The 24,287-nt window shown below is 44.2% G+C and overlaps 2 protein-coding genes across 7 annotated transcripts in view; both read left to right on the forward strand.

Moving 5' to 3' along the window:
• Nucleotides 1-1,307: 1,307 nt before the first annotated feature.
• The window catches only part of LOC308570834 (uncharacterized protein), a gene marked incomplete at its 5' end in the record, with an annotated part of 75,013 nt that continues 52,033 nt past the window's right edge, over nt 1,308-24,287 (forward strand). Inside the window, 4 exons of one of the 6 annotated variants that reach the window (XM_081165814.1) lie at nt 1,308-1,408; nt 2,147-2,935; nt 3,830-4,102; nt 8,576-8,690. In XM_081165814.1, the coding sequence (XP_081021940.1) occupies nt 2,590-2,935; nt 3,830-4,102; nt 8,576-8,690 (734 nt within the window). Of the gene's footprint in view, nt 1,409-1,967; nt 2,936-3,829; nt 4,103-8,575; nt 8,691-24,287 lie in introns of those variants that run through there. The other 5 variants (XM_081165813.1, XM_081165812.1, XM_081165815.1 and 2 more) reach the window with 5 other exon arrangements.
• On the forward strand, nt 11,136-23,545 carry LOC308570866 (NACHT, LRR and PYD domains-containing protein 1-like). Its single transcript, XM_081165904.1, has 9 exons — nt 11,136-11,534; nt 11,632-11,753; nt 13,009-13,073; nt 13,954-14,177; nt 14,538-14,782; nt 21,330-21,452; nt 21,623-21,764; nt 21,853-21,903; nt 22,889-23,545. Exons 1-9 carry the CDS (start codon nt 11,273-11,275, stop codon nt 23,221-23,223), a joined length of 1,569 nt encoding a protein of 522 aa, XP_081022030.1. The 5' UTR covers nt 11,136-11,272; the 3' UTR covers nt 23,224-23,545.

The following is a 24,287-nucleotide window of genomic DNA, read 5'->3' on the forward strand; positions in this document are numbered from 1 at the left end:
AGGAAACGAAGGTGATGCTCCAGAAACCTGCTAAAGGGCAAGAAACTGCAGGAAGGAAGCAGCAGCAGGGAACAACTCATGGTTTCAGTTGTCTCTCCATAATGCACAGAGCATGGGAAACAAACAAGATGAACCGGAGCCTTTTATCCAGGATGGCAAATACGACTTGATAGGCATTACTGAATTCTGGTGGGCTGAGACACATGACTGGACTGTAGGAACTGAGGCGTATAAGCTGTTCAAAAGGAATAGACCAATCAGGAAGGGAGGCGAAGTAGCATTATATAAAAAGGATGTGTACACTTCAGAAAAATCCATGACCTGGAGCATGAAAAGCAGATTGAGAGTTCATGGGTAAAAATTGTAGGAGAGAGAGACAACAGTGATCTTACTGTGGATGTCTGCTATAGACCGCCAAGCCAGACTTGAAGACTTGGATGATGCCTTATTAGAGCAGATTACCAAACATTCCAAAAGGAGAGAAATAGTTATCATGGGGGACTTCAGCTTCCCCGATATCCATGCAGACTCAAACTCTGCCAAGAGTGTAAGGTCTGACAAATTCCTCCATTGCATCACTGACAAATTCATTTCCCAGAAGGTGGAAGAACCAACAAGGGGATCATCTGTCTTGGAGCAGGTCCTTACCAATAGGGAGGAACTGACTGATGAAGTCAAAGTGCTCAGAAACTTGAGGGGAAGTGATCATGTTCTCCTAGGTTTCAGGATACAGAGTCAGACATGCACTCCGGACCAATTTTGAAAAGCTGAAGGATCTAATGGGTTTCATCCCGTGGTCAGAAATATTCAATGAGAAGGAAGTCCAAGAAGGATGGGAGTTTCTAAAGGGAGAAATATTTAAGGCCCAAATGCAGACAATACCAACAAGAAAGAAAAGTGGGAGGCATCTAAGGAAATCGGTATGGCTGCATAAGGGGCTTACAGGTGAGCTGAGAGTTAAGAAGGGCATGTATAAGAAAGGCGAAATCTCAAAGAAAGAATATACACGAGTAGCCAACAGTTGCAGGTGGAAAGTCAGGCTGGCTAAAGCTCAGAATGAGCTCGGACTTGCAAGATGTTAAAAATAATTTTAAAAAAGTTTTCTTTGGCTATGTCCGAAGTAGAGATGGGAAGACCTGGGGGGAAAACAGGAAAAATGGGGGGAAACTAAGTTGTTTTCCGTTTTTTCCAAACGGCTTTGGGGGGGGGGGGACAGAAAAAGACTGTGTGTTTTTTCAATTTTTCCAGGTTTTTTCCAGGCCTTCCCATTTCTAGTCTGAAGTAAGAGGAAGAACAAGCAAGTGGTAGATCTTCTGCATGGGGAACATGGAAAAATACTATTGGATGACAGAGAAAAGACAAAACTACTCAACACCTACTTTGCCTATGTCTTCATCCAGAAGTAAAGGTATGTCCAACCTGGTGATAACAGGTTTTTTAAGAAGCAGTCTCACCCTTTGGAGTGCTTTTGGACCTAACAGAGCTCCTAGGTAGCCAGGGCTGCTCTTGCCTCATTTAAGCTGCTGCAATAGCTCTGATTCTGGAGGAAGCTGATCTTGTCATGGTTATACATTAGAAGTGAGGAGAAGCAGTGGCAGCATTCAGAGCTCCCTTGAACCCCCAGCATAGGAGCCAACTCCTAGGGGCTATGAGGTCTTCGGCTGCCCAATAAAATATTTTAGGGAGCTTTCCCCACCCCACCACCTACCCTAGTTGATGGGCATGAACCTTCTGCTTGTTTCTTTCACACAGAGAAGCTTCCAGAACCCTCTTGAATTAAGTAGAATAGGGAAGATCTCTACACATCGTATCAATACTTTCCGCATTAAGAAATGCAAACTGACAGCATGTGCATTGCGTCATGTGATTGATTATGCAGGGCTGGGCTTGACTGCCCCCCTAATGTGTTTTTCAAATTGGCACCCCTGGACCGCCACCACCCCCGATTTAATATTTGACTGTCACGCAGTAAGTAAATGAAAGTTTCTGTGGCAGGATTATGCCTCATGCAATTAAAAAATAAAAGCGCTCACTGTCTGACTTTGTTCTACTGTATTCCATTGCGCTCGATTGCCATGCTGTGTGCGTGTCTGGAAAATGGTCATGATTACAGCGGGGGTGTTATTCTGTATTTCTTGGAGGGCAGTGCTATGACCTCCTCAAAACAAGAGCAGATTCTCTTCACCCCTGCAAATCTTGCGAGGGCTGCCTTCGGAGATCTTCCGCCGAGCACCTCTCAGTTCTTCCAACGCAGGGCGGGGCTGGGGAGCCCGAAAGGTGAGCTGCTGGAAAGACGTCCCTGTCGCCCTCCCCGCCCTCGAGTCTCCTGTTCCTGCCAGAGGGAAGAATCTCCAAGAGTTTCCTTGCCAAAGGGAGCAGAAAGCGACGCGCAGGGCAAGAGACGGGGCTCTCGGAGCGGGCTTCCTGCTGTCCACCGGCCACGCCTTTCTCCTCCAGGGCATCAGCCACGGCGAGTTCGCACGGGGATCGGGCCCACCTGCCTCTCTGCCTTGACAGAGTCTCCAGACCTTTGAGGTTTTTCTCTGGCCGAGGCTTTTGCTGGGCTGGGGCTGGTGAGGAAGGAGCGCAATGGCGAAGAAGTTAGTCTTTCCCACAAATCCGTCGAGTCGCTTCATTCTCTTAAATACTGAGATCCAGGAGAGTCAATCCGCCGCTCTCCTTCTTCTGGGCACCTTGGTGAAATTCCGGGAAGGGGACAGGGAGAAATTCAAGGGCGAACTGCTCAGATTCCCGGTCAAGGAGGGCGTCAGAAGAATCCCCAAAAGGTTGCTGAAAGAAGCCGATGCTTGGCAGCTCAGTGACCTGCTGATGGACTACTACGGTGAGGCTTATGCTGTGGAGGTGACGGCCCTGGTGCTGCAGGCAATGGACTACAATCCGCCGGTGGACGATCCCTCGGGTATCACCTGGCAAAGTAAGGGACTGGGAGCGGGGCGGGGGCTCGATCCGACTGATGGTGCTGACGCCTCGCGGGTTCTGTCAGTACCGAGAGCTCAGCTCCTTCCCATGGTTGCCTTCGTCCTTGGGTGGGGAAACCTTTCGAGCAGAAGAGTCGCGTATCCTCCTGGGCAACATTCCAAAGAATCATAGAATCTAAGAGTTGGAAGGGAACCCAATGGACATCTAGTCCAACCCCTTGAAATTTAGGGATTTCAGCTAAAGCATCCATGGCAGATAGAGCCGAAGGGGCAGGGCCAGGGTGAAATGAGCAGAATGATGAATGTAAATCTTCCCTGTGTAAAGTGAGGTGGCGTCTTCCCACACCCCTCTGCCCTCCATCTAAACCAAAATGAAGCCTTATTGACACCAGGGCTGGCCCAGGACATGTTAGCACCTGAGGCAAAATATTACACGGCATCCGCTCCCTACCAGGGAAGAAGGAACATCAGAAACAAGGTGGGAAATAAATGTAGATGCCTGCAAATAGTTAAAAAGAGGCCTATAAGTTAAGATAGTCTTCAAACCCTCTTGGATCAGTTTCTCTCCTCTGGGCCAGGCTGAGCTCCTTGAATCACCCGAGAGGCTAGAAGGATGGGAAGCTGCCTTAGAGCACATTGGGCCAGTGGGTCCATCTAGTTAGTTCCAGGGATTTAGGCAGGAATCTTTCCAAGCCCTATCTGGAGGCTCCAGGGATTAAACCTGGGATCCTTTGCATGCATGTGATCACCTACAAATCCACAGCCCTTCCCTACTTAGTCCAGTCTGAAATTGCTACCTATTCAATGTGCTCCAACAGGAAGAGAAGGGTGATGTAGGAATGCTGGATTTTTCTGTTCAATACAGCTACTAACAGCAATAATCACCACAGTACAGATTACACAATTATGCCTGCTGGCCACACTGAATACCTTGAAGGAGTCAGATCTGAAGAAGTTCAAGAACAAACTCAGCATGTTCCCCGTCAAGGAAGGCTATGTCAGTATCCCCAGGGAGCTGCTGGTTGAAGCAAATGTTTGGGAGCTCACAGAACTGCTTATTACATACTATGGTGAGGATTATGCTGTGGAAGTGGCTTCAGAGGTGCTGAAAGCCTTCGACCATGAGCCCCTGCCAGAATGTCCCCCAAGTTTCACCAGGAAAGGTAAGGAACTTGGAAGGGAGAACGTTGACTGAGTCTGATGGGACTGGGTGGAGAGGAGGCTTCTCGAACAGGGCTGTGTGTGTGTGTGTGTGTGTGTGTGTGTGTGTGCGTGAAACCTATGTGCCAATCTGAGTATGCCTTCTTGACATTGTGGGAATGTTAAGATAGGCAGGAGATGATATATCGTTTTGATATTATCCCTCCTCACTCACACTAGTGATAAACAGCAGAGCACATTCCCTTTGCAACTTATTGGAAGCAAGTTGATGATTTGTTAGAACCTCCGCTGATAAACCTCCAAGGAAGGAGAGTCCATAACATCTCAAAGGAGTCATCTGAAGAAGTGTGCATGCACAAGAAAGCTCATACCAATAACTACGGTAACTTAGTTGGTCTCTAAGGTGCTACTGGAAAGATTTTGTTGTTGTTTTGATCAAGGGAGTCAGTTGCACTGTTGAACAGCTCTTACTGTCAGAAAGTTCTTCCTGATATTTAGTCATAATCTCATTTCTTGTAACTTGAAGCCATTGGTTCATGTCCTACCCTCAAGAGCAGGAGAAAACAAACATGCTCCCTCCGTTTACAGCCCGTAAAATATTTGAAGATGGCTGTCATATCTCCTATCAGTTTCCTCTTTTCCAGGCTAAACACACCCAGCTACTTTAAGCACTCCTCATAAGGCTTGATTTCCAGACCCTTGTTCATCTTGGTTGCCCCCCTCTGTACACGGTCCAGCTTGTCAACATCCCTCTTAAGTTGCGGTGCTCAGAACTGGACACAGTATTCCAGATGTGGTTTGACCAAGGCAAAATAAAGTCATACTATTATTTCCCTTGATCTGGACAATATACTTCTGTTGATGCAGCCGAGAATAGCATTAGCCACTTTTTGCTGCTGTATCACACTGCTGACTCATGTCAAACTTGTAGTCCACTAAGACCCCTAGATCCTTTTCACATGCACTACTAGGAGCAAGGTGTTCTCCATCTTATATTTGTGCATCTGGTTCTTTCTGCCTATGTGCAGAACCTTACATTTGTCCCTATTGAAACTTATGTTATTAGCTTGGGCCCAGTTCTTCATTCTGTTAAGGTCATATTGAATCCTGATTCTGTCCTCTGCAGCATTAGCTACCCTTCCCAGTGTGGTGTCATCTGCAAGTTTGATTAGCATTGCTTCAGTTCCTTCATAAAAGTCATCTATAAAGACGTTAAACAACAACAGGCCCAGGACAGAATCCTGCAGCACACCACTTGTCACCCCCCACCCCCAGATGATTTATGAGCATTAATGAGCACTGTTTGGGTTCGGTCAGTCAACCAGCTACAAATCCACCTAACAGTTACCTTGTTCAATCCACACTATACCAGCTTTGTCAAAAGAATATCAGGGGAGAATTTGTCAAAAAGCCTTCCTGAAATCACGATACACAACGCCCACAGCATTCTGCTGATCCACAAAGCTTGTAACTCCATTAAAAAAAAGAAATGAGATTAGTTTGACATGACATGTTTTGGATAAAACCATGCCGGGTTTTAGTAATCACAGCATCCTTTTCTAAGTGCTCACAGACCGACTGTTGAATTATCTGTTCCAGGACCTTTCCTGGTATCAATATCAAGCTCACTGGTGGTAGTTACTTAGGTCTTCTTTCTTCCCCTTTCTGAAAATGGGGATAACATTCATCTGCTTCTAGTCTGCAGGGACCTCACCTGTTCTCCAAGAATTCTCAAAGATTATAGTCAGAGGCTCTGAGATTACATCTGTAAACTCTTATAGTACACTTGGGTGTAGCTCATCAGGCCTGGAGATCTGAATTGATTTAAAGTACAGTGGTGCCTCGCAAGACGAAATTAATTCGTTCTGCAAGTCTCTTCGTCTTGCGAGTTTTTCGTCTTGCGATGCACGGTTTCCCATAGGAATGCATTGAAAATCAATTAATGCGTTCCTATGGAAACTGCCTTCAGACCAGGTCCGGGGACAGTCTGTCCCCCGACCTCTTCTGAAGGCTGGGGGGGGGGGACAAGGGCTTTTCTTCCCACCCCCAGCATTTTAAAAAACCCCGGGACAGCGGAGGACTTCTCCGCTGTCCGGGGCGATCTTAAAATGCTGGCGGGCGGCATTTTAAAATCGCCCCAGGACAGCGGAGGACTTCTCCGCTGTCCGGGGCGATTTAAAAGCCCCTGGGAAGGCAGGCAGGGGGGACAAAGACTTTCGCCCCCCGCCAGCCTTCAGAAGAGGTCCAGGACTGTCTTGCGAAGCAAGCCCATAGGGAAATTCATTTTGCGAAGCGCCTCCAAAACGGAAAACCCTTTCGTCTAGCGGGTTTTCCGTCTTGCGAGGCGTTTTTCTTGCGGGGTACCACTGTAGCTAGGTGTTCCCCGACCACCTCTTTTCCTATCTTGGGCTGCAGCTCCCTCCTTACAAAATTGATAATGTTATTATTGCAAGTTGAGTATTGCTTTTCTTTTGGCAGAAGACAGAGGCAAAGGAAGTGTTGAGCAGTTACACCTTCTTTCTGTCACCCAACAGCATTTCTCTGTCTTCTCCACGCAGAGACCTAACACTTGCTTGTTCTTCCTCTTGCTTCAAACATAGCCTGAGAAACCTTTTAAAATTATTTTTAATCTCTCTTGCAAGCTTGAGCTCACTCTGAGCTTTAGCAGCCTGGCCTTCACCATACAACTGTAGGTTACTTGCAGTGCTTTTTTTCTGGGCGGGATGCGGGGGTACACATATGACTAAACATTTTGTGAATCTAAGTTTGGTTTCATTGAGGGGCAGTATTTCAATATGAGTACGAAAATTAGAGCACCCCTTAACACTTTTTTTAAAAGAAAAAAAGCACTGGCTACTTGTATATACCCTTTGTCAGGGAACTGACATCAGAGCAGAGGGGAGAGGCGAGGCTCCCAGATTCTGCAGGAGAGGGAACGAGTAAGGGAAGAGAGAGAACGTCATCTGGGGAAGGAAGTCCAGGTGACACCAGGAAGAAGGGAGAGGGAGAGAGCATCTCGGAGGTGAGGCTCCGAGACTCTTCCAGTGAAGTCAGTGAGGAGGGTGGAGGACCACCACTCGGCACGCCCACTCTGCGCAGAAGGCTTCCGCGCAGAGAGGCGAGGCGGAGGTTGTCCGTTAAGGAATTCTTATGCTGGAGGAAATTTAGGAGACGCCCACTCACGGATTCTGCTAGCGACTGAGCAGCAGCACCCAAGCTGCTCAGTCAGGGAAAGACACAACCACCCCTAAGCAGTTTGGAACAGCTGGAGGTTTACACACAAGCAACCCCAATTCCCCTGTCACCCTTCCTTTGTGGTTTCCCCTTTCTTACATTTCTTATACAGTGGTACCTCTGGTTACATACTTAATTCGTTCTGGAGGTCCGTACTTAACCTGAAACTGTTCTTAACCTGAAGCACCACTTTAGCTAATGGGGCCTCCCGCTGCTGCTGTGCCACTGGAGCACGATTTCTGTTCTTATCCTGAAGCAAAGTACTTAACCCGAGGTACTATTTCTGGGTTAGCGGAGTCTGTAACCTGAAGCGTCTGTAATCTGAAACATATGTAACCCGAGGTACCACTGTACATGCCCTTCTTTACTCTCAGCTCATCTGTAAGCTCCTTATGCAGCCACACTGGTTTCCTTAAATGCCCCCCACTTTACTTTCTTTTTGGGATTGTCTGCTCCACCTTTGTGCCTTCAGTAGGTTACACATGACATTAACCACCAAAATAATGTTGGAAAGAATGAGCAAGTAGTGTGTATGCATCCCACATTAAGCTCTAGGTCACCCAAAATAATACCTCCACATCACTGGAAGACTGACTGGTATGAGATGGAAGTGAATCCTTCTATACCAGGCATATCCAAAGTCCGTTTCGGGGGCCTAATCCGGTCCATCGGTTGGTTTAATCTGGCCCCTCCTGTGGCAGTTAACAACTTTGGTCGGCCTTTTGGTCGGCCCTCACAGCCCTTCACTTCATCAAATCTGGCCCTCTTTGAAAAAAGTTTGGACACCACTGTAATCTATACCAGTGCTGTCTTTCAGGCAATACAATGCCTAATATGTGTGTCAATGCCAAATAATAGTGAAAAATAAGGGGAAAGGAATTGTGGGTGTTATATGATTTCTCTCTGCTCGCATATGTCTCTTGGTGCAGGGAGAATTTCAGCCAGACAGTCCTTTCCCAGAAAGGTATACCTGCTGCTGGCAAACATGATGGTTTTGCTTTGGGAAGCAAAAAACTCATTCCACTATGAACTATGGTTCCCATGAGTTTGCAGTTGCTCCTAGGAGGCCTTTTCATGGCCATCTCGTTCCTGATAAGAACTCCCATGCCATGATAAATGCTAACCCAGGTGAAACTGGGAAGAGACAGTTCAGCTTCATCTTGACTTCTTCTCCAATTCTAATAGGCCAAGGGTTTGACTCAGTAACACTTCTGATGTGCACTCACTTTCTCAATATCTAGCAGCAGAGCGACTTTGCGAAATGCATGTTTCAAGGCACCGGCCAGCTGAATTCTTGTCGTCAATAATTAATCAAGCTCTGGAGGAACTGGTTCCATCAGAAAAAGCCACCAAAGGGTAATTTCTGTACTTATATAATTGATGGAAGCCACCATTTTAGCTACAATTAGACCAATGTTTTCCCCTCTCAGCTAACCTTTTCAATCCAAAGCAAATGTAAAATCCATTAATCTTAAAATAATACAAGCTTTCCTGCTTAAAACAAAAATGCTTTAGCACTAATTTAATAAATGTGTGTGTGCCCCTGCTTTGGAAAAAAAATACTTTGAAAATTGCTATTTTGGATCTTTCCCACTTTCTGCGTCAACCATTGGGCAGGAAAACCAAAGTGCATATTTTCCACTGATGTTGGCAGGTTGCCAGATGCTTTAAAGGCTTAGCAGCTGGGGGATGGAGGCAGGGCTCCTATCTGACAACTATCTGACTTTCAGACGATATTTAAAGGCAGCCTTGTTTAGGGAAGTTTTAAATGTTTGAACTTTTATTGTGTTTTTAATATTCTGTTGGGAGTTGCCCAGAGTGGTGGGGATGCCTGGCCAGAACGGTGGGGTATAAGTAATAAATTATTATTATTATTATTATTATTATTATTATTATTATTATGCATATTTTCCCCTGGTGCTGGCAGGTTGCCAGATACTTTAAAGGCCTACAACCATAGGGGTGTGGAACCAGCAGAGTACAGGGAGCAGTGAAGCAAAAAAGTCCAGCTCTGTAAGATAGTCACTATGTGAACAGTTTCTCAGCCTACACACACACACACACACACACACACACACACACACACACACACACCAGTCAATATAAATGTAATAATGTTGACATAATAAAGATAGAACTGAATGGGGCTGCTGGAAGGATATTCAAGTTCCTGTATTACATAGAACAGGGGATGACAGGACCATCTCTTTAGCCCTGAGGGCTGCATGTGGGAGTAAGTGGTGGGTTGGGGGCTTCACACTCAATCAGACGCATAAGCTTCACAATGCTCTTTCCATCCCACACACGTGCAACTTTCCCCTCCACTCACTTTCTCTCATCTCTCAGAAACCACACACTTTCAGCTCCCTCTCAACTTACTGTCACGCCTGATGACGGCACCATCACACAGCTTAGTAGCTGGGAAACGGAGGCAGGGCTCCACAGGCCTTGGAAGGCTCCAGGGAGTGTTTCTGAGGACTGCCTGTGGTCCACTAGCTGCAGGAATCCTATCTGTGTCATAGAATACAGAGGTACCTCAGTTTATGAACAGTCCTGTTTAGGAACTATTTGGTTTACGAACTCCGCAAAACTGGAAGTAGTGTTGTGGTTTGCGAACTTTACCTCCATCTAAGAATGGTAGCCGAACGGTGGAAGGGCACTGGTGGCGGGAGGCCTCATTAGGGAAAGCATGCCTCAGTTTAAGAACAGAGTCGTTATAAGAAAGTACTTCAGGAATGGATTAAGTTCATAGACCGAGGTACCACTGTACAAGACCTGGAGGGAACTCAGTGGGCCATCTGTTCTAGTACACCTGCTGTTGAAGCAGGAAAGCAAGAGCTACAGCCTCCCCAGCAAATGACTCTTGGTATCTGAAAGACCTTTTAAACCCTCCAGCCCTGTATGCCACATTAAACTGGTCTGAGGGCAGGGAACTTTCCAGTTGCTTGGGGGACAAAGTGGTCGTCAGTGAATGGCTCACAGTCAGGATAGCTTGGCTGGGATTATCATCTCACTCCCGCCCCGTGGAGGGATGAGTTGGGAGGGCACGGTAAGGATTGGAATTTGTTTCGGGGAAACGAGCCCCTAAGGGGCAGGGAACCCAAAGATTGGGGGAAGGTTGAAGAAAAGGACCACAGCAAAGTGTGATATGGTTCACATAAACTTGAGGCAACCCTGAGGTGGGAGGCTAGAGGGCAACCCATAAGCCAACTACAAAAGCAATTTCATAGTAATATGACAAATTAGCATAGTTTCATCATAACATGATGATAATATGAATTTAGGTGGGGTAGGCCAGTCAAGTCAGGTGTCAGGTGTGCACCCAGGCAGGTGCATTGAGTGTAGGCAGTCAGTGTTGGTGTTGGCAACATGGCCAGGGTTCTTCGTCTGCCTTCATCTCTCCCTCAGTCAGCTGCCTCCTCTCAGCCTGGCACCCGGCCTTGCCCATGCCTGTCATCACCCACTGGCCAGGCATGCTCACTGGGTTGAGTGGGGGGTTGTCCCCACCACAGGAGGGTGCCACACACAGAGGGAGCGAGGGAGCAATGGATGGAGGGGTGGGCAGCCAGGTGGGGGATGGACACACACAAACCGCACCCTCACATGCACCTCCTGCCACTGCTGTGTCCCACTTTGCTCCTCCTGGAGGAAAGCCAGAAACAGAGAGTGATGCCTGGCTGGGGGTAGACAGCAAACCAAGGGAGGGAGATGGGAAGGCAGGTGGGTGGGCAGTGGTGGGGAGAAAATATTGAGGGGTTGTGTCCCCAGAAGAAAATTATTGGCGGGTTGGCCTAAGGACCCTGGTTGGCATTTATGGTAAGGGAGCAGTCTGCATCCTAACTACGTTCTAATTCTCCTCTCCCCACCTTCTGTTGCCTAAATAAAATAAATGTTTTTGCCACAGGTCATTGGAAATATCCACAATCTCTAGTAATGAGATGATCTGCAAGGGAAGAAAACAATTAATGGAAATTCTTGAATCGGATATTGAACTTTTTTATGACGTGCTATTCTCTTGCTTTGTTATCACACTGAAAGAATACAGAAACTTTTTCAAAATGTTGAAAAATTTAAAGTGGAAAAGTAAAGAATTGCTGAGTATAATCCAAGAAAGAGGGGAGCAAGCTTGTTGCAGGTTCCTTGAATGTGTGGAAATGGTACGTCCAGGTTCAGTTCTGATTCTGCTCTCTGCAATGCATGGTGAGTTTGACTTTGAGTTCTTAAACTTCAAGGACAGTTCAACTAACTTCCTCCTTGCAACAGTCGTGTCAGGCAAATAATTGTCTTCCTTTTACAGCTTTGGATCAAACTCCACTCAAGGCAGCTGGCCCAATAGAGCCACAGCGGGAAGGAAGCATAAAGATAGAGAACCCGGCAGGTCCTGGGGAAAGTGTGCCATGTGGCCGGTGTCCCAGTGAGGTAAGAGGCTGACCTGTCTTGATGTGCATTTCCCGCCCACAGGAATAAGGTACACATTGATATTTTTAACATGAAGCCACTGAATTTAAATTTCTAGTTCCCTAAGGATAGCATTTGTCCCATCTTAGGTAATTATTTACATATTTGCTAGTGGCTGGTAGCAGGAAATAAGGCTGTATCTAGCCAGGTGGCTCCTGTGGGAATGTTGTGGGTAGCAGGAGATCATATATTGAATTAATATTATCCTTCCTAACTCACACTAGTGCATTTATTCACACAGCAGAGTCAATTCCCCTCTTTACACAGCAGGAAGCTAGTTGCAGATTTGTTAGAATGTCTTAAGTTCTATCTAATAAGATCCATCTAATAAGATCGTTGCACTTCCGCACAATTGTAATGCTGTGATTCCAGTTTAGTGTGGAATCCTCTTGAGTCACATCTGGTTTAGAAGGGCCCATTTGATGTGGTCATCCATCTGTTAAACTCCCATATTTTTCAGTGCTTTAAACATTTTTTATTAACACACATTCATCTTGTGTTAGGCATCTTTAGATGTCAGTGTGTGAACACCTGTCTCCAGAAGATAATTCTCTGAGTGCATCTTGACTCCTGGTTACATGCATAGATTGGTTCTAAATTCCAGGATACTGCTTCTGTGTTATCCCTACTTAGTTGGGTGATGAATATTATTGAATGTGTGTCAGTATAATGAGATCTTAAAATCAGAACGAAAAATGTTGCATTAAACATACATTTTTTAATAATGCTATTCTCAGCAGTTAAATAACACACTGTACTTCAGGAATCAGTCTAGGTTAGTCTACTGTGGCCAAAATGAATACAGAGCACAGCAGGTGAAGAAGAAGCCATAGCAGTGTACAGTGGTACCTTGGGTTAAGTACTTAATTCGTTCCAGAGGTCCGTACTTAACCTGAAACTGTTCTTAACCTGAAGCACCACTTTAGCATATGGGGCCTCCTGCTGTCGCTGCACCGCCACTGCACGATTTCTGTTCTCATCCTGAAGCAAAGTTCTTAACCTGAAGCACTATTTCTGGGTTAACGGAGTCTGTAACCTGAAGCGTATGTAACCTGAAGCGTATGTAACCCGAGGTACCACTGTATAGTTGTGGCTTTGGCCTCAAGCAGTGCTCCTTGGTGTGGTCACAGGAGTGTTAGAAACAGACAAGAATGCCGTCTTTTCAGATGGGATCCACTTTCTGGCATCCACATAAATGATTATAGTTTCATTATAGGGTCTTCCAGAAAAGATAAAGCCAGAGGTGGTTTGGGACTCAGAAAGGGGCAACAAAGCATACAGGTGAGTGATCTCTCCATCAGACATTTTAAAACCTTTTCCCTTCAGGGAATGGTTTCTACATTTAATTGTTCTACAGAGCACATCTAGTTTCTGTGGGTCTCACAGTCATCACATATGATGGCGCTCTCTAAAACATACATCTATGTTTTGCACATTGCAGTGAACGGTTGGTCATGGTGGGCAAATTCTCTCTGAAGGAAGCTTATGAACCAATCTTGATCTCTTTATTGAGGAACTCCTGGGTTCCCTCAAATACAGCTGGAAAATCATTACCTTGGAGCATTGCTGTTGCCTATTATTTCCAGAAGGGTGAAAAAATATAGAACTCTGCATTTTTTCTTTAAAATATTTTATTGATATGATTTAAGTTATACCCCATATTTCTTCCAAGGAGTTCGTGGTGGCATGCATGGTTTCTCTCCCAATTACTTTAAAGCAGTGTGCTTTTTGGTCTGGTGTTTAGAGCAAATTGGGTACATGGGTTACAGAACTTTTGCCATGGTTTCTGAGTATGAGAAATTTCCTTGATGTTCTAGTATCATCAACACAAGGGTAAACAGAACATTAGTAGTTTCATTAGTACATTAGTAGAACATTAGTACTTTCACCAGCTTGCTTTGCTCTGCATGAAGACACCATTTTAAAAACACCTTCTCAGTATAAGAAAAACCACCTTTTTTATTTATTGGGCGACCTCACAGCAGTTGTGTTTTAGTTGAGTAATGCTTGACCAGGAGATATCCTTCCATCCATTTTTTACCTCCATAACTCAGCGTGTGAAGCATCTCCTGCAAAAATATCAGTTTAGACCAGCAGGGGAAGTTGTCCCAGTTCATGTTGAACCTGATTCCATTTTCATCTTTCCCTTTGTGCCATTCAGAGTGCGCTCGACAGAGGCTGGCTCCTTCCTTTGCGGTAATACGGATCTCATATGTGACGTGAAAGAAGCTGTGACCGTAACATACCACTTTGATTCATGGCCTAAGCACCTGGAAGAACAGACCACTGAGGAGTGGCAGGCCGCTGGCCCTCTGCTCAACATTAAAGTGGATGCAGTAGAAGCTGTGGCCGCCATTCACGTCCCTCACTTCTTGTGTCTTGAAGGTATGGCAGGGGAAAGTTACCAGCATTATAACCATAATAGGAGGGATCCTAAACAGGAATAACTTCCATTGACGTTTCCAGAATGCTATGGGGCCTGCGGTGTGGAGTCTAGAAGTCAGTAGTGCTGGCTTACCAGTCTTTTGTAATTTTTTTCAATTTTCAGTGTTCCAACTATGCTATTTTATTGCTTTCTATTATTTTCATTCTGTTGTAAGCTGCCATGCAAGCATATTGTCCTGTGAAGCAATGTTATAAGCCTCTTAAATGACAATGAGAAAATAAATGCTTGCGTGAAATAGAGAGGGTTAAGTGATTATGGTTTTTGCCACTTTCCCACTGCTAACATGCTTGTCTTTTCAGGTGACGACAGTTCCCATGTCTACATTGCACATTTTGTTGAAGGGGAGATGAGGCTGGAGAAGCCAGACAGAGTGGAGCCTCACCATGCTGTGTTGGAAAACCCCAAGTTCTCTTCCCTTGGGGTCATTTTCAAAAAGTGGTTTAAGCAAAAGATCAACACTGTCGTACTGCTCTATCAGAGACTTCGACTGGAAACACCAACATTTCACCTGTACCTCCTGCCAAATGACCCTTCTATAGTAAAGGTAACTTGGAATCTCCAACTTTGATTGGTGTTGCAGATTACCTGGATCTTTTGCTTGATCACTCTAACCCTGACAGAATAGCTATGCAAAATTATACATTAGGGTGCATGAACTGTACTTACCTTTGTTGGACTTGATCTGTTTTACCAAACTTCTAGCCAACATCAACATGCTGCTAGAGAGAAGATTCACAGTTGCCCTCCACCGGGTGACTTAGCTTTTTAAATAATATTTTTTATTAAATTTCCATTTTAACAATCCAATAAAAACCACAACAAAACAATCTAAATTATAATATAATCAAAAGAGCCAATTATTCAATGCCAAATTATTTATCTTTTGGATGACTTCCCATACTCTGAAGTTCAGGGAGTAATGATCTAATGTCGTACTGCATTCAGGGGCATAGTGACGGGGGGTGCAATAGGAATGCTTCGCTCCGGGTGTCACCACTAAGGTGGGTGACAGATCCCGGGCGGCACTCACCATGGAGCCTGCAGCGCACCTGACTCATGCATCTCTCCTGAGAGAGACACAGCTGCTTGGGCGTGCACAGACTCCGCTGCCAAAAAGGTCCACCTGCTGCCTCCCCATCAGCTGTAGGGCGACTGAGGGGGAGGAGGCTGGCAGGCTCCTGAGAGCCCGCAGTGGCTGGCCTCACCCCCCAGTCCACCCTGGGCACCCAGTCGGCTTGCTCCACCGCTGACTGCATTTCATAATTAGCCCAAATAAAACATTTCCAATGTTGATCCTTCGTTTATTTTCTCCCCTAGTTCAGAGCATGCCTGTTAATTAAGTCCAGATTTCATCTTAAAAACAGGTGTCCTCTGCTCATGGCGACAGCTTTTTATTTGTTTGTTTGTTTGTTTGTTTTGTTAAGCAAAAAAGACTTTAAAATACATACAGTATCAACTTACATTACAAACCTTCCATAAATTATAAAGATTGAAAAGAGTACAAAGAAAGAAAGAAAGAAAGAAAGAAAGAAAGAAAGAAAGAATAATAAAAGAGATAAAAGTATGAGTGAAGAGAAGAACGTACTTACATCTGAAGTATGCATCACCAAAAGAAACCTCCGACTGAACCCATTGTACTATTTTAAAGGTAAAGGTAAAGGGACCCCTGACCATTAGGTCCAGTCATGACCGGATCATGTGGCCAGCATGACTAAGCCGCTTCTTGTGAACCAGAGCAGCGCACGGAAACGCCGTTTACCTTCCCACCGGAGCGGTACCTATTTATCTACTTGCACTTTGATGTGCTTTCAAACTGCTAGGTTGGCAGGAGCAGGGACTGAGCAACGGGAGCTCACCCCGTCACGGGGATTTGAACCGCTGACCTTCTGAAAGGCAAGTCCTAGGCTCTCTGGTTTAACCCACAACGCCACCCACGTCCTTATTGTACTATTTTACATTTAAGCTATTATTTACACAGTTTCCTGAAATTGTTACTCATCATCTTAATTCTAACGTTTTCTAACAGTTACTTTATGTTACATGGCTCATTCAATATCTGCCAGGAAGCTTTTGTTATCACAGTACCCTTTGAGATATTCCTTAATTACAATCCATTCCTTATTAACATCTTGTGTTGAGTTTCCTCTCACTGTTCCCGTTCTCCTTGCTAATTGTAAGTACTCTATCAATTTGGCTTGCCACTCAATCTTTGAAGGGATGATTTCGCTTTTCCAATTTCTTGCTATTAGAATCCTTGCTGCAGTTGTAGTGTGCAGACCATGCATTCAGAACATGAATAGTGGTCTGAATTTCTTAATTTCTGCTGTCATGATACCTATTAAAAATGCCTCAGGTCTTTTAGGGAATGGGATCTTAGACATTTTCTTTAACTCATTGTATATGATGTCCCAAAATTATTTGATCTTTTCACATTCCCACCACATATGCATATATGTTCCAATTCCTTTCTTACCTCTCCAACATATTTCTGACCTGTTCTTATACATTTTGGCTAATTTTGCTGATGTCAAGTGCCATCTAAATAACATTTTCATGACATTTTCTCTTAAGTTCATACATACCGTAAATATGATATCCACTTTCCACAGTTTTTCCCACTGATTCATGTTTATTTGTTGTTGTTGTTTAGTCGTTTAGTCGTGTCCAACTCTTCGTGACCCCATGGACCAGAGCACGCCAGGCCGTCCTGTCTTCCACTGCCTCCCACAGTTTGGTCAAACTCATGCTGGTAGCTTCGAGAACACTGTCCAACCATCTCGTCCTCTGTCGTCCCCTTCTCCTTGTGCCCTCCATCTTTCCCAACACCAGGATCTTTTCCAGGGAGTCTTCTCTTCTCATGAGGTGGCCAAAGTATTGGAGCCTCAGCTTCATGATCTGTCCTTCCAGTGACCACTCAGGGCTGATTTCCTTAAGAATCGAGAGGTTTGATCTTCTTGCAGTCCATGCAGTCCTCCAACACCATAATTCAAAAGCACCAATTCTTCAGCAATCAGCCTTCTTCATGGTCCAGCTCTCACTTCCATACATCACTACTGGGAAAACCATAGCTTTAACTATACGGACCTTTGTTGGCAAGGTGATGTCTCTGCTTTTTAAGATGCTGTCTAGGTTTGCCATCGCCTTTCTCCCAAGGAGCAGGCGTCTTTTAATTTCGTGACTGCTGTCACCATCTGCAGTGAACATGGAGCCCAAGAAAGTAAAATCTCTCACTGCCTCCATTTCTTCCCCTTCTATTTGCCAGGAGGTGATGGGACCTTTGGCCATGATCTTCATTTTTTTGATGTTGAGCTTCAGACCATATTTTGCACTCTCCTCTTTCGCCCTCATTAAAAGGTTCTTTAGTTCCTCTTCACTTTCTGCCATCAAGGTTGTGTCATCTGCATTTCTGAGGTTGTTGATATTTCTTCCGGCAATCTTAATTCCGGTTTGGGATTCATCCAGCCCAGCCTTTCGCATGATGAATTCTGCATATAAATTAAATAAGCAAGGAGACAATATACAGCCTTGTCATACTCCTTTCCCAATTTTGAACCAATCAGTTGTTCCATACCGAGTTCTAACTGTAGCTTCTTGTCCCACATAGAGATTTCTCAGGAGACAGATGAGGTGATCAGGCACTCCCATTTCTTTAAGAACTTGCTGTGGTCGACACAGTCAAAGGCTTTTGCATAGTTAATGAAGCAGAAGTAGATGTCTAAGAAGAAGAAGAAGAAGAGTTTGGATTTGATATCCCGCCTTTCACTCCCCTTCAGGAGTCTCAAAGCGGCTAACAATCTCCTTTCCCTTCCTCCCCCACAACAAACACTCTGTGAGGTGAGTGGGGCTGAGAGACTTCAAAGAAGTGTGACTGGTCCAAGGTCACCCAGCAGCTGCATGTGGAGGAGCGGAGACGCGAACCCGGTTCCCCAGATTACGTGACTAACGCTCTTAACCACTACACCACACTGGTGTAGAAGTAGATTTATGTATATATTGGATCTTGGGCCCAACATATCATAGGTCCTTTCACTTCCTCTTTGGAGAAGATTATACATTTTCGTAATATATTTACTCTTACAGTGGAGAAGCTCTTTTTGGAATTTAGATGCTTCATTTGCAAATCCTTTTCTTTTATCTATATTAAATCTTTCGTTCAACTGAAAGTATTGTAACCAATCTGGTAAATATAGTCTAATTTTTTCAAATTCTTTCAGCATTAATTTGTTGTTATTCTCTTCCAGAATCATTCTATACGTTGCCCAGTCTCCTTGCATATTCTTTTTTTTTAACAGCCATGGCTTCCAATGGGGAGGTCCACCAGGGGGTCTTGGGTTCCAGAAGATATTTGTATTTATCTATATCTTATATAGTGATTTTCTTACTATATGATTCAAAAAAAAACCTGTGGACCTTCACCTTATCATATATCATATACGCGTGCCATCCAAAGCGATTGTCATAGCCCTCTAAATCAAGTAGATCCGTGTCTTTCAAGACTTTACAATCTTGGATCCACACTAACCCGGCTGCCGCGTGATACAATTTCAAATTGGGCAAAGAGAATCCTCCTTTCTCCTTTTGGTCTATTAGAATTTGGTGTTTAATTCTTGGTTTGTTGCAGTTTCAAATAAATCTTGCTATATCCTTTTCCCAATTTTAAAAGCAGTTCATACCCCTCCAAATTGGGATAGTTTGAAACAGGAACATCAATTTTGTCAAAATAATCATTTTAATTACAGAAATTTTGCCCCAAAAGGAGAGATGGAGCCTACTCCAAATTTCCAGGTCCCTCTTAATTTCCTTCCATAATTTAACATAATTATCTTGATATAGATTAATACATTTATTTAACAGCCAAATTCCCAAATATTTTACTTTTTTCTTGATTTCTAAGCTGGTAATTTCCTGTAATTCCAGTTTTTCCTCTAACCACATATTTTAAACTAATAAGTTGGTTTTCTTTTTATTAATTTTGAATCCTGCCAATTGTCAATATTCATTAATTATCTCTATTGCCAATGGGATACATTCTTTGGGGTTTTCAGTTGTCACTATCACATCATTCTCATATGCTCTTATTTTGTATGTTTTTTCTCCAATCTTGATACCTTTTATTCTTTCTTCCTTTTTCAGTCCATTCAGCAAGGTTTCCAGCACTAATATAAATAAAAGGGGGGAAAGGGGGCACCCTTGTATCGTACCTTTCATGATTTCTATGCTATCGGTGATGTTGCCATTAATTATTAGTTTTGCTCTTTGTGTAGAGTAAATGAATTCTATACTTCTTTCAAACCTTTCCCCGCAGCCCAATAATTTTATCTGTTTTTTCATAAAGCTCCATGAGATATTGTCAAATGCCTTTTTGGCATCTAAGAACATCATGGCTGCTTGTTTTTCATTTTTAAACCCCAGATATTCTCCAGATATTAATAATATTCCTGGTATTATGTTGAATCTGGTGTTCTGGAAGAAAACCTACCTGATTTGGATGAATTATATCTTTTAATACATTTTTAAATCTATCTGCTAATATACCTGTGTAGATTTTTTAGTCGCAGTTCAACAAATATATAGGTCTATGGTTGGAGGTTATCTCTAAGTCACTTCCTTGTTTCGGTAATAGAATCATGTATGGATCATTCCAAGAATTCCTTTATTAAAAATATCATTGACTACTTCTTTCAGGGATGTTATCAATATCTCTTTGAGTTTTTTATATAGATCTACCGGTATTCAGTCTGGGCCAGGCGACTTCCCTGATTTGGCGTTTTTAATTACATTTGGAATTTCTGTTATAGTAATGGGTGCATTTAAAATTTCCCTTTTAGCTTCTGTTATTCCTGGAATTTCATGACATCTTATGTATTGTTCTATATCTTCTATTCTTTCTTTCCCTTTTTCATATAACTTTCTATAATATTCCACAAATTCTTGTCTAATTTTTTGGGACAGCTTTGGAGAGTTGCCGAAACATGTGGTGCATTTCAATCAGTGCCCCCTGCCCCCCCCCGTATTCCTTCAGGATGGGTGGCAGGTATCGGATGATCTGCAGGTGGAACAGCCCTCCCAACCCTGGGGGGGGGGAGAGGATAATTACTCCCATATTATCCTCATTAGCAACATGGAAAGGCTCCACTGGCATGGATGCAGCTGTTCATCATGGCAGCCAGACAGGAAGTCCTATCTTTGTTGGACTTGATCTGTCTTACCAAACCTCTAGCCAACGTCAACATGCCAGTAGAGAGATTAACAAGTTGCCCTCTGCTGAGTTACTTAGTTGCTCACCAACACTGTTGTTTTAAAGTGAAGTTTGGAATATTGAAATACACCCTTTTCCTTTGTTAGCCAGCCTGCTTGCTAGAGGCGAAATGTCCTGTCTGGTTGTCAAATAAATGTTGTCACTGACTTGTGAAAACAAAATTCTAAGCACATTCTCTTGGAAGCCTTCAGTAAGGCTTCCTTCAGAGTAAACATATTTAGCAATGTGCAACTACAGCTTTGTTCATTAAGGATTCAGCTTGGTAGTTAACAAGTTGTCTATAAGAACTCTTGAGGAAAAACATTCTTCCTGATTTGCAATGTTAACACATGGGAGATAAAGCACATTATCATATTACGTTCTCCATCTTTTCCTAAAATTATCTTCTTATGTTTCATTCAAATCTTGACGTTTTATGGCTTCTGTGGTTTCCTGCATAGTCTCATCAAGAGAAGATGCAGGTGGACCTAGGATTGTTGGTATCTCTCAGCCCTTCATAGTCCAGGCTGCCCAGTCCAAGAGCCTTGGCTTCAGTTCCCCATGAGGCCACGAAATCTCCGCTCTACATTTTAGTTTCTAGTGCCATAGTGGTTTAATTTTCTTTATATTGCAGATGGAGAATCTGTGTCTCTGCAGATGTTCTTGGACTATGAAACCCATCATCCTTGGCCCATGCTTGTTGGGAGGATATGAGTCCAACAACATCTGGAGGGCATCAGGTTCCCCATTCCTGCATTTCCTGGTGCTACAATGCCAAAAATGTTGTAGGCTTCTAGTCTTTCAAAGTTCCTTTTCTGCGTATGTCAAAAGTGACTTTCTTTACCCTTCCCAGGCGGTCGATAAGCGTGAAGTAAATTCAAAGAGAATAGAGAAACCCCCTGTGACCCTGAAACCTCTGATGATTGGCTCTCAGGTCTCTTTGAAGACATCAGATGCTGTCACAGTCTATCCTAAGGTGAGACAATTTTTTTTTAAAGGTTTTACTAGGGGAGAATCAAACTGTGAAGCCTGAGAATGGGATAAATTCAACCAGGATCCTTCTTCGCCCTTTAATCTGACTCCATCAGAATGGTGGGCTGGGCTAAACCAGATTCACACTTACAGAGGTTTCATTCTTTCCCACAGGAACTGAAGCTTCAATATCTGGATGCAGAGAAACTGCAGCAGTACGTAGAACTGTCTGCTGAACAAATGCAAGAGAAGTTCAACTTCTACCTGATGAAGAAGGGCACCACTGAAATTGTTTGGGAGGCACATCTGAAACGAAGTGAGTTTTGTTCAAGGTTCAGGGCAGGATGGAAAATGACCACTAGTCACATTCCCTCTTTGACTGTCTCTTTCTTATTCTCTTTCAGGAGAGTTAATTTCAGGGGAGATGGATTCTCCTATTCTATATCCAGCACAAGGTCAGCAGGTTTTAATTTCCCTTGCATTTGTATCCCACTTTCCTCCCAGTAGGAGCACAGAGAGCTCATGATACAGTAGCCGAACTGGTTTTACTGACATTGAACTTCTTACTTTAAGTTTTACAGTGTGAGCTTATCAGTTTTAAACTGTCAGTTCTTAAGATATAAAATGTTACTTGCTTTTTTTGATTTGTTATGAAGTAATACTGCAAGCATACTACATAAATCTGTAGGACAATGTTCCATTGGCTCATCTTCTTCCAAGCCAGTGGCGTAGCGTGGGGGGTGCAGGGGGGGCCGGCTGCACCAGGCGCAACATCTGGGGGTTAGGGTTAGGGGGCACAAATCCACGGGTTGGGGGGTGCAAATCCATGGGTTGGGGGCGCAAATTACTTGCCTTGCCCCGGGTGCTGACAACCCACGCTACGCCACTGTTCCAAGCACAGAGACCTTGTGGGTAAAGTTTTCATGGCTTTTGGATAGTGAGTGAAATGGTCTCTATCTCCCTGTGGGAGAAAGCTGGGTTCAGTAATTCCAAGTAAATTCCAAGTCTCATCTAGTCCACTTCAATGTAGGAGCTATCAATTCCTGGGCATTAAAGCAATAAAAGATAAAGCGCAATATAATACAATGTGAAATAGTAATGAATTAATTATCTGACAATGTGCTGTTGTTTCATGATACCCCAAATTATGATGCCACCTCACTCTCCCTAATGGTAGGGCTGGCCCCAGCCCTGGCTCCCTTGCAACTGCTCTCACTTACTGTATTTCAGTTTTATACTTCCTCAACAGTTATGGCTTTGCCCAAAGAATTCTGTGAACTGTAGGCATAAACTACTAGGAATGCTCTGTTAGCAATTTCTCTCCTCATGAAACTACAATTCCCAGGGCGTGGGGGAGGAGGAAATGAGTTAGGCAACAAGTTTTAAGCCTGCAGTGTGAACGTGTAGCAAGATTTCCATTCTTTTTCGCTTTCCTGGCAGGGCCGCAGCTTCTAAACTCTTCCAAAGTGCACTTCATCGAACGGCACAGGGAGGCGCTAATCCAACGGACCACCTCAGTGGAACCAGTGCTGGATAGTTTGCATCGCTCCATCCTCAGTGAGGAGCAATACCAAAAAATCACTGCCAAGGAAACTAACCAAGAGAAGATGCGAGAGCTCTACAAGCTTGTGCCAAGCTGGGACCTCCAGTGCAAGAATAAACTGTATGAGGCACTGAAGGCCAAAAACCCACATCTTGTGAAAGACCTGGAAGGGCAATGCAGCCGCAAGGGTGTGGGATGTAAAACACAGAGCAGTCAAGTACAACTTTCCTAGAGTGAGCATGTTTACACATGAGGAGGAATATTTTTCCAGCCAGCAGGTAAACTTCCTGTTTCCTCCTGGGCTAGAAGAAACTTTCTCAACATGTGACCAGAGGTGGACGTGACCTTACTTGTGCAAGTAACAAAAGTGCAGAGCAGGACAGCCATCTCTCTCTTCTCCATTTTGCTTTTGTCAAAAAAAGCATCAGTATGAGATGCTTCCAGCCAAGAGAGGACACAGGAACTATTCCCTTATGGAATAGTCTCCAGGTATATTACTCTTGTAACTTAAGTCTGCCTTCTAGGATCCTTCTGTGAACAGGATGTAAGTGAGTAAACTCTTTTTATATGCTTTTATAGAAGACTGTGTTGTGTCTATTCTTTTGATAAGGGAATAAGGGGGAAATACCAGGACAGTTACTTTAAAGGCTTATACAGGCCTAGCGCACCTATTAGCTGTGTTAGTTTTAAAAGGGGACTGTTACACTGCTAAATGATGAAACTTGTTAACACAAGTTGGGAAGGATATAATTAAACAATATATCCTCCCCTGCCTCCCTAAACGTTCCTACAAAGGGAAGGCAGAAAGCAAGACCCTTTCAGGGCACCAAAAATCCACCTCCTTATTGCTAGGGGACTCCTGCAGACAGAGCCGTACCATGTCTTCTCCCAAGCACTCACTACACATACCCTCTAACATTCCTTTGATAAAAATCAGGACGTGATTGGAGGAGGCTGCTCTCTATCAAATTTGGCACCTCCCATCTGTCAAGTATGAAGCCCAACCCCTTTGCTCCCTTAGGTGGTTGCCCAGATACCATTCCCATCCCCACCTCCCTATGAAGTTTTGCTGTAGACTGAGAGGCACTCTCGCATGGTGCTCTAGCTCCCCCACTCGCTATTTATCTTCCCTATTCTCCCCCCTTGTCAGGGCCTTTAGCTTTGTTGGCGCTGGTGTCATTGGGAGTGGACAGTGGTGGCTGGGGGTGTGCAATGCTCTGCCATATCCTCATTCTCCTCAGGGGCTCTGTTCACCTTCTGCATGGGCACTGTGAGCCCCCACCCCAGCCACCCAGT

Source organism: Podarcis bocagei (genome assembly GCF_964188305.1).
Source record: "Podarcis bocagei genome assembly, chromosome: 13".
Classification (NCBI taxonomy): Eukaryota; Metazoa; Chordata; class Lepidosauria; order Squamata; family Lacertidae; genus Podarcis; species Podarcis bocagei.

What these genes read in the sequence shown, in the direction of transcription:
- LOC308570866 (XM_081165904.1), top strand. Translation starts at nt 11,273, where the DNA reads ATGATCTGCAAGGGAAGAAAACAATTAATGGAAATTCTTGAATCGGAT. An exon ending in ATGACCCTTCTATAGTAAAG is followed by an intron (nt 14,783 to 21,329) that starts GTAACTTGGAAT and finishes TACCCTTCCCAG; the next exon opens with GCGGTCGATAAGCGTGAAGT. An exon ending in TATTCTATATCCAGCACAAG is followed by an intron (nt 21,904 to 22,888) that starts GTCAGCAGGTTT and finishes CTTTCCTGGCAG; the next exon opens with GGCCGCAGCTTCTAAACTCT.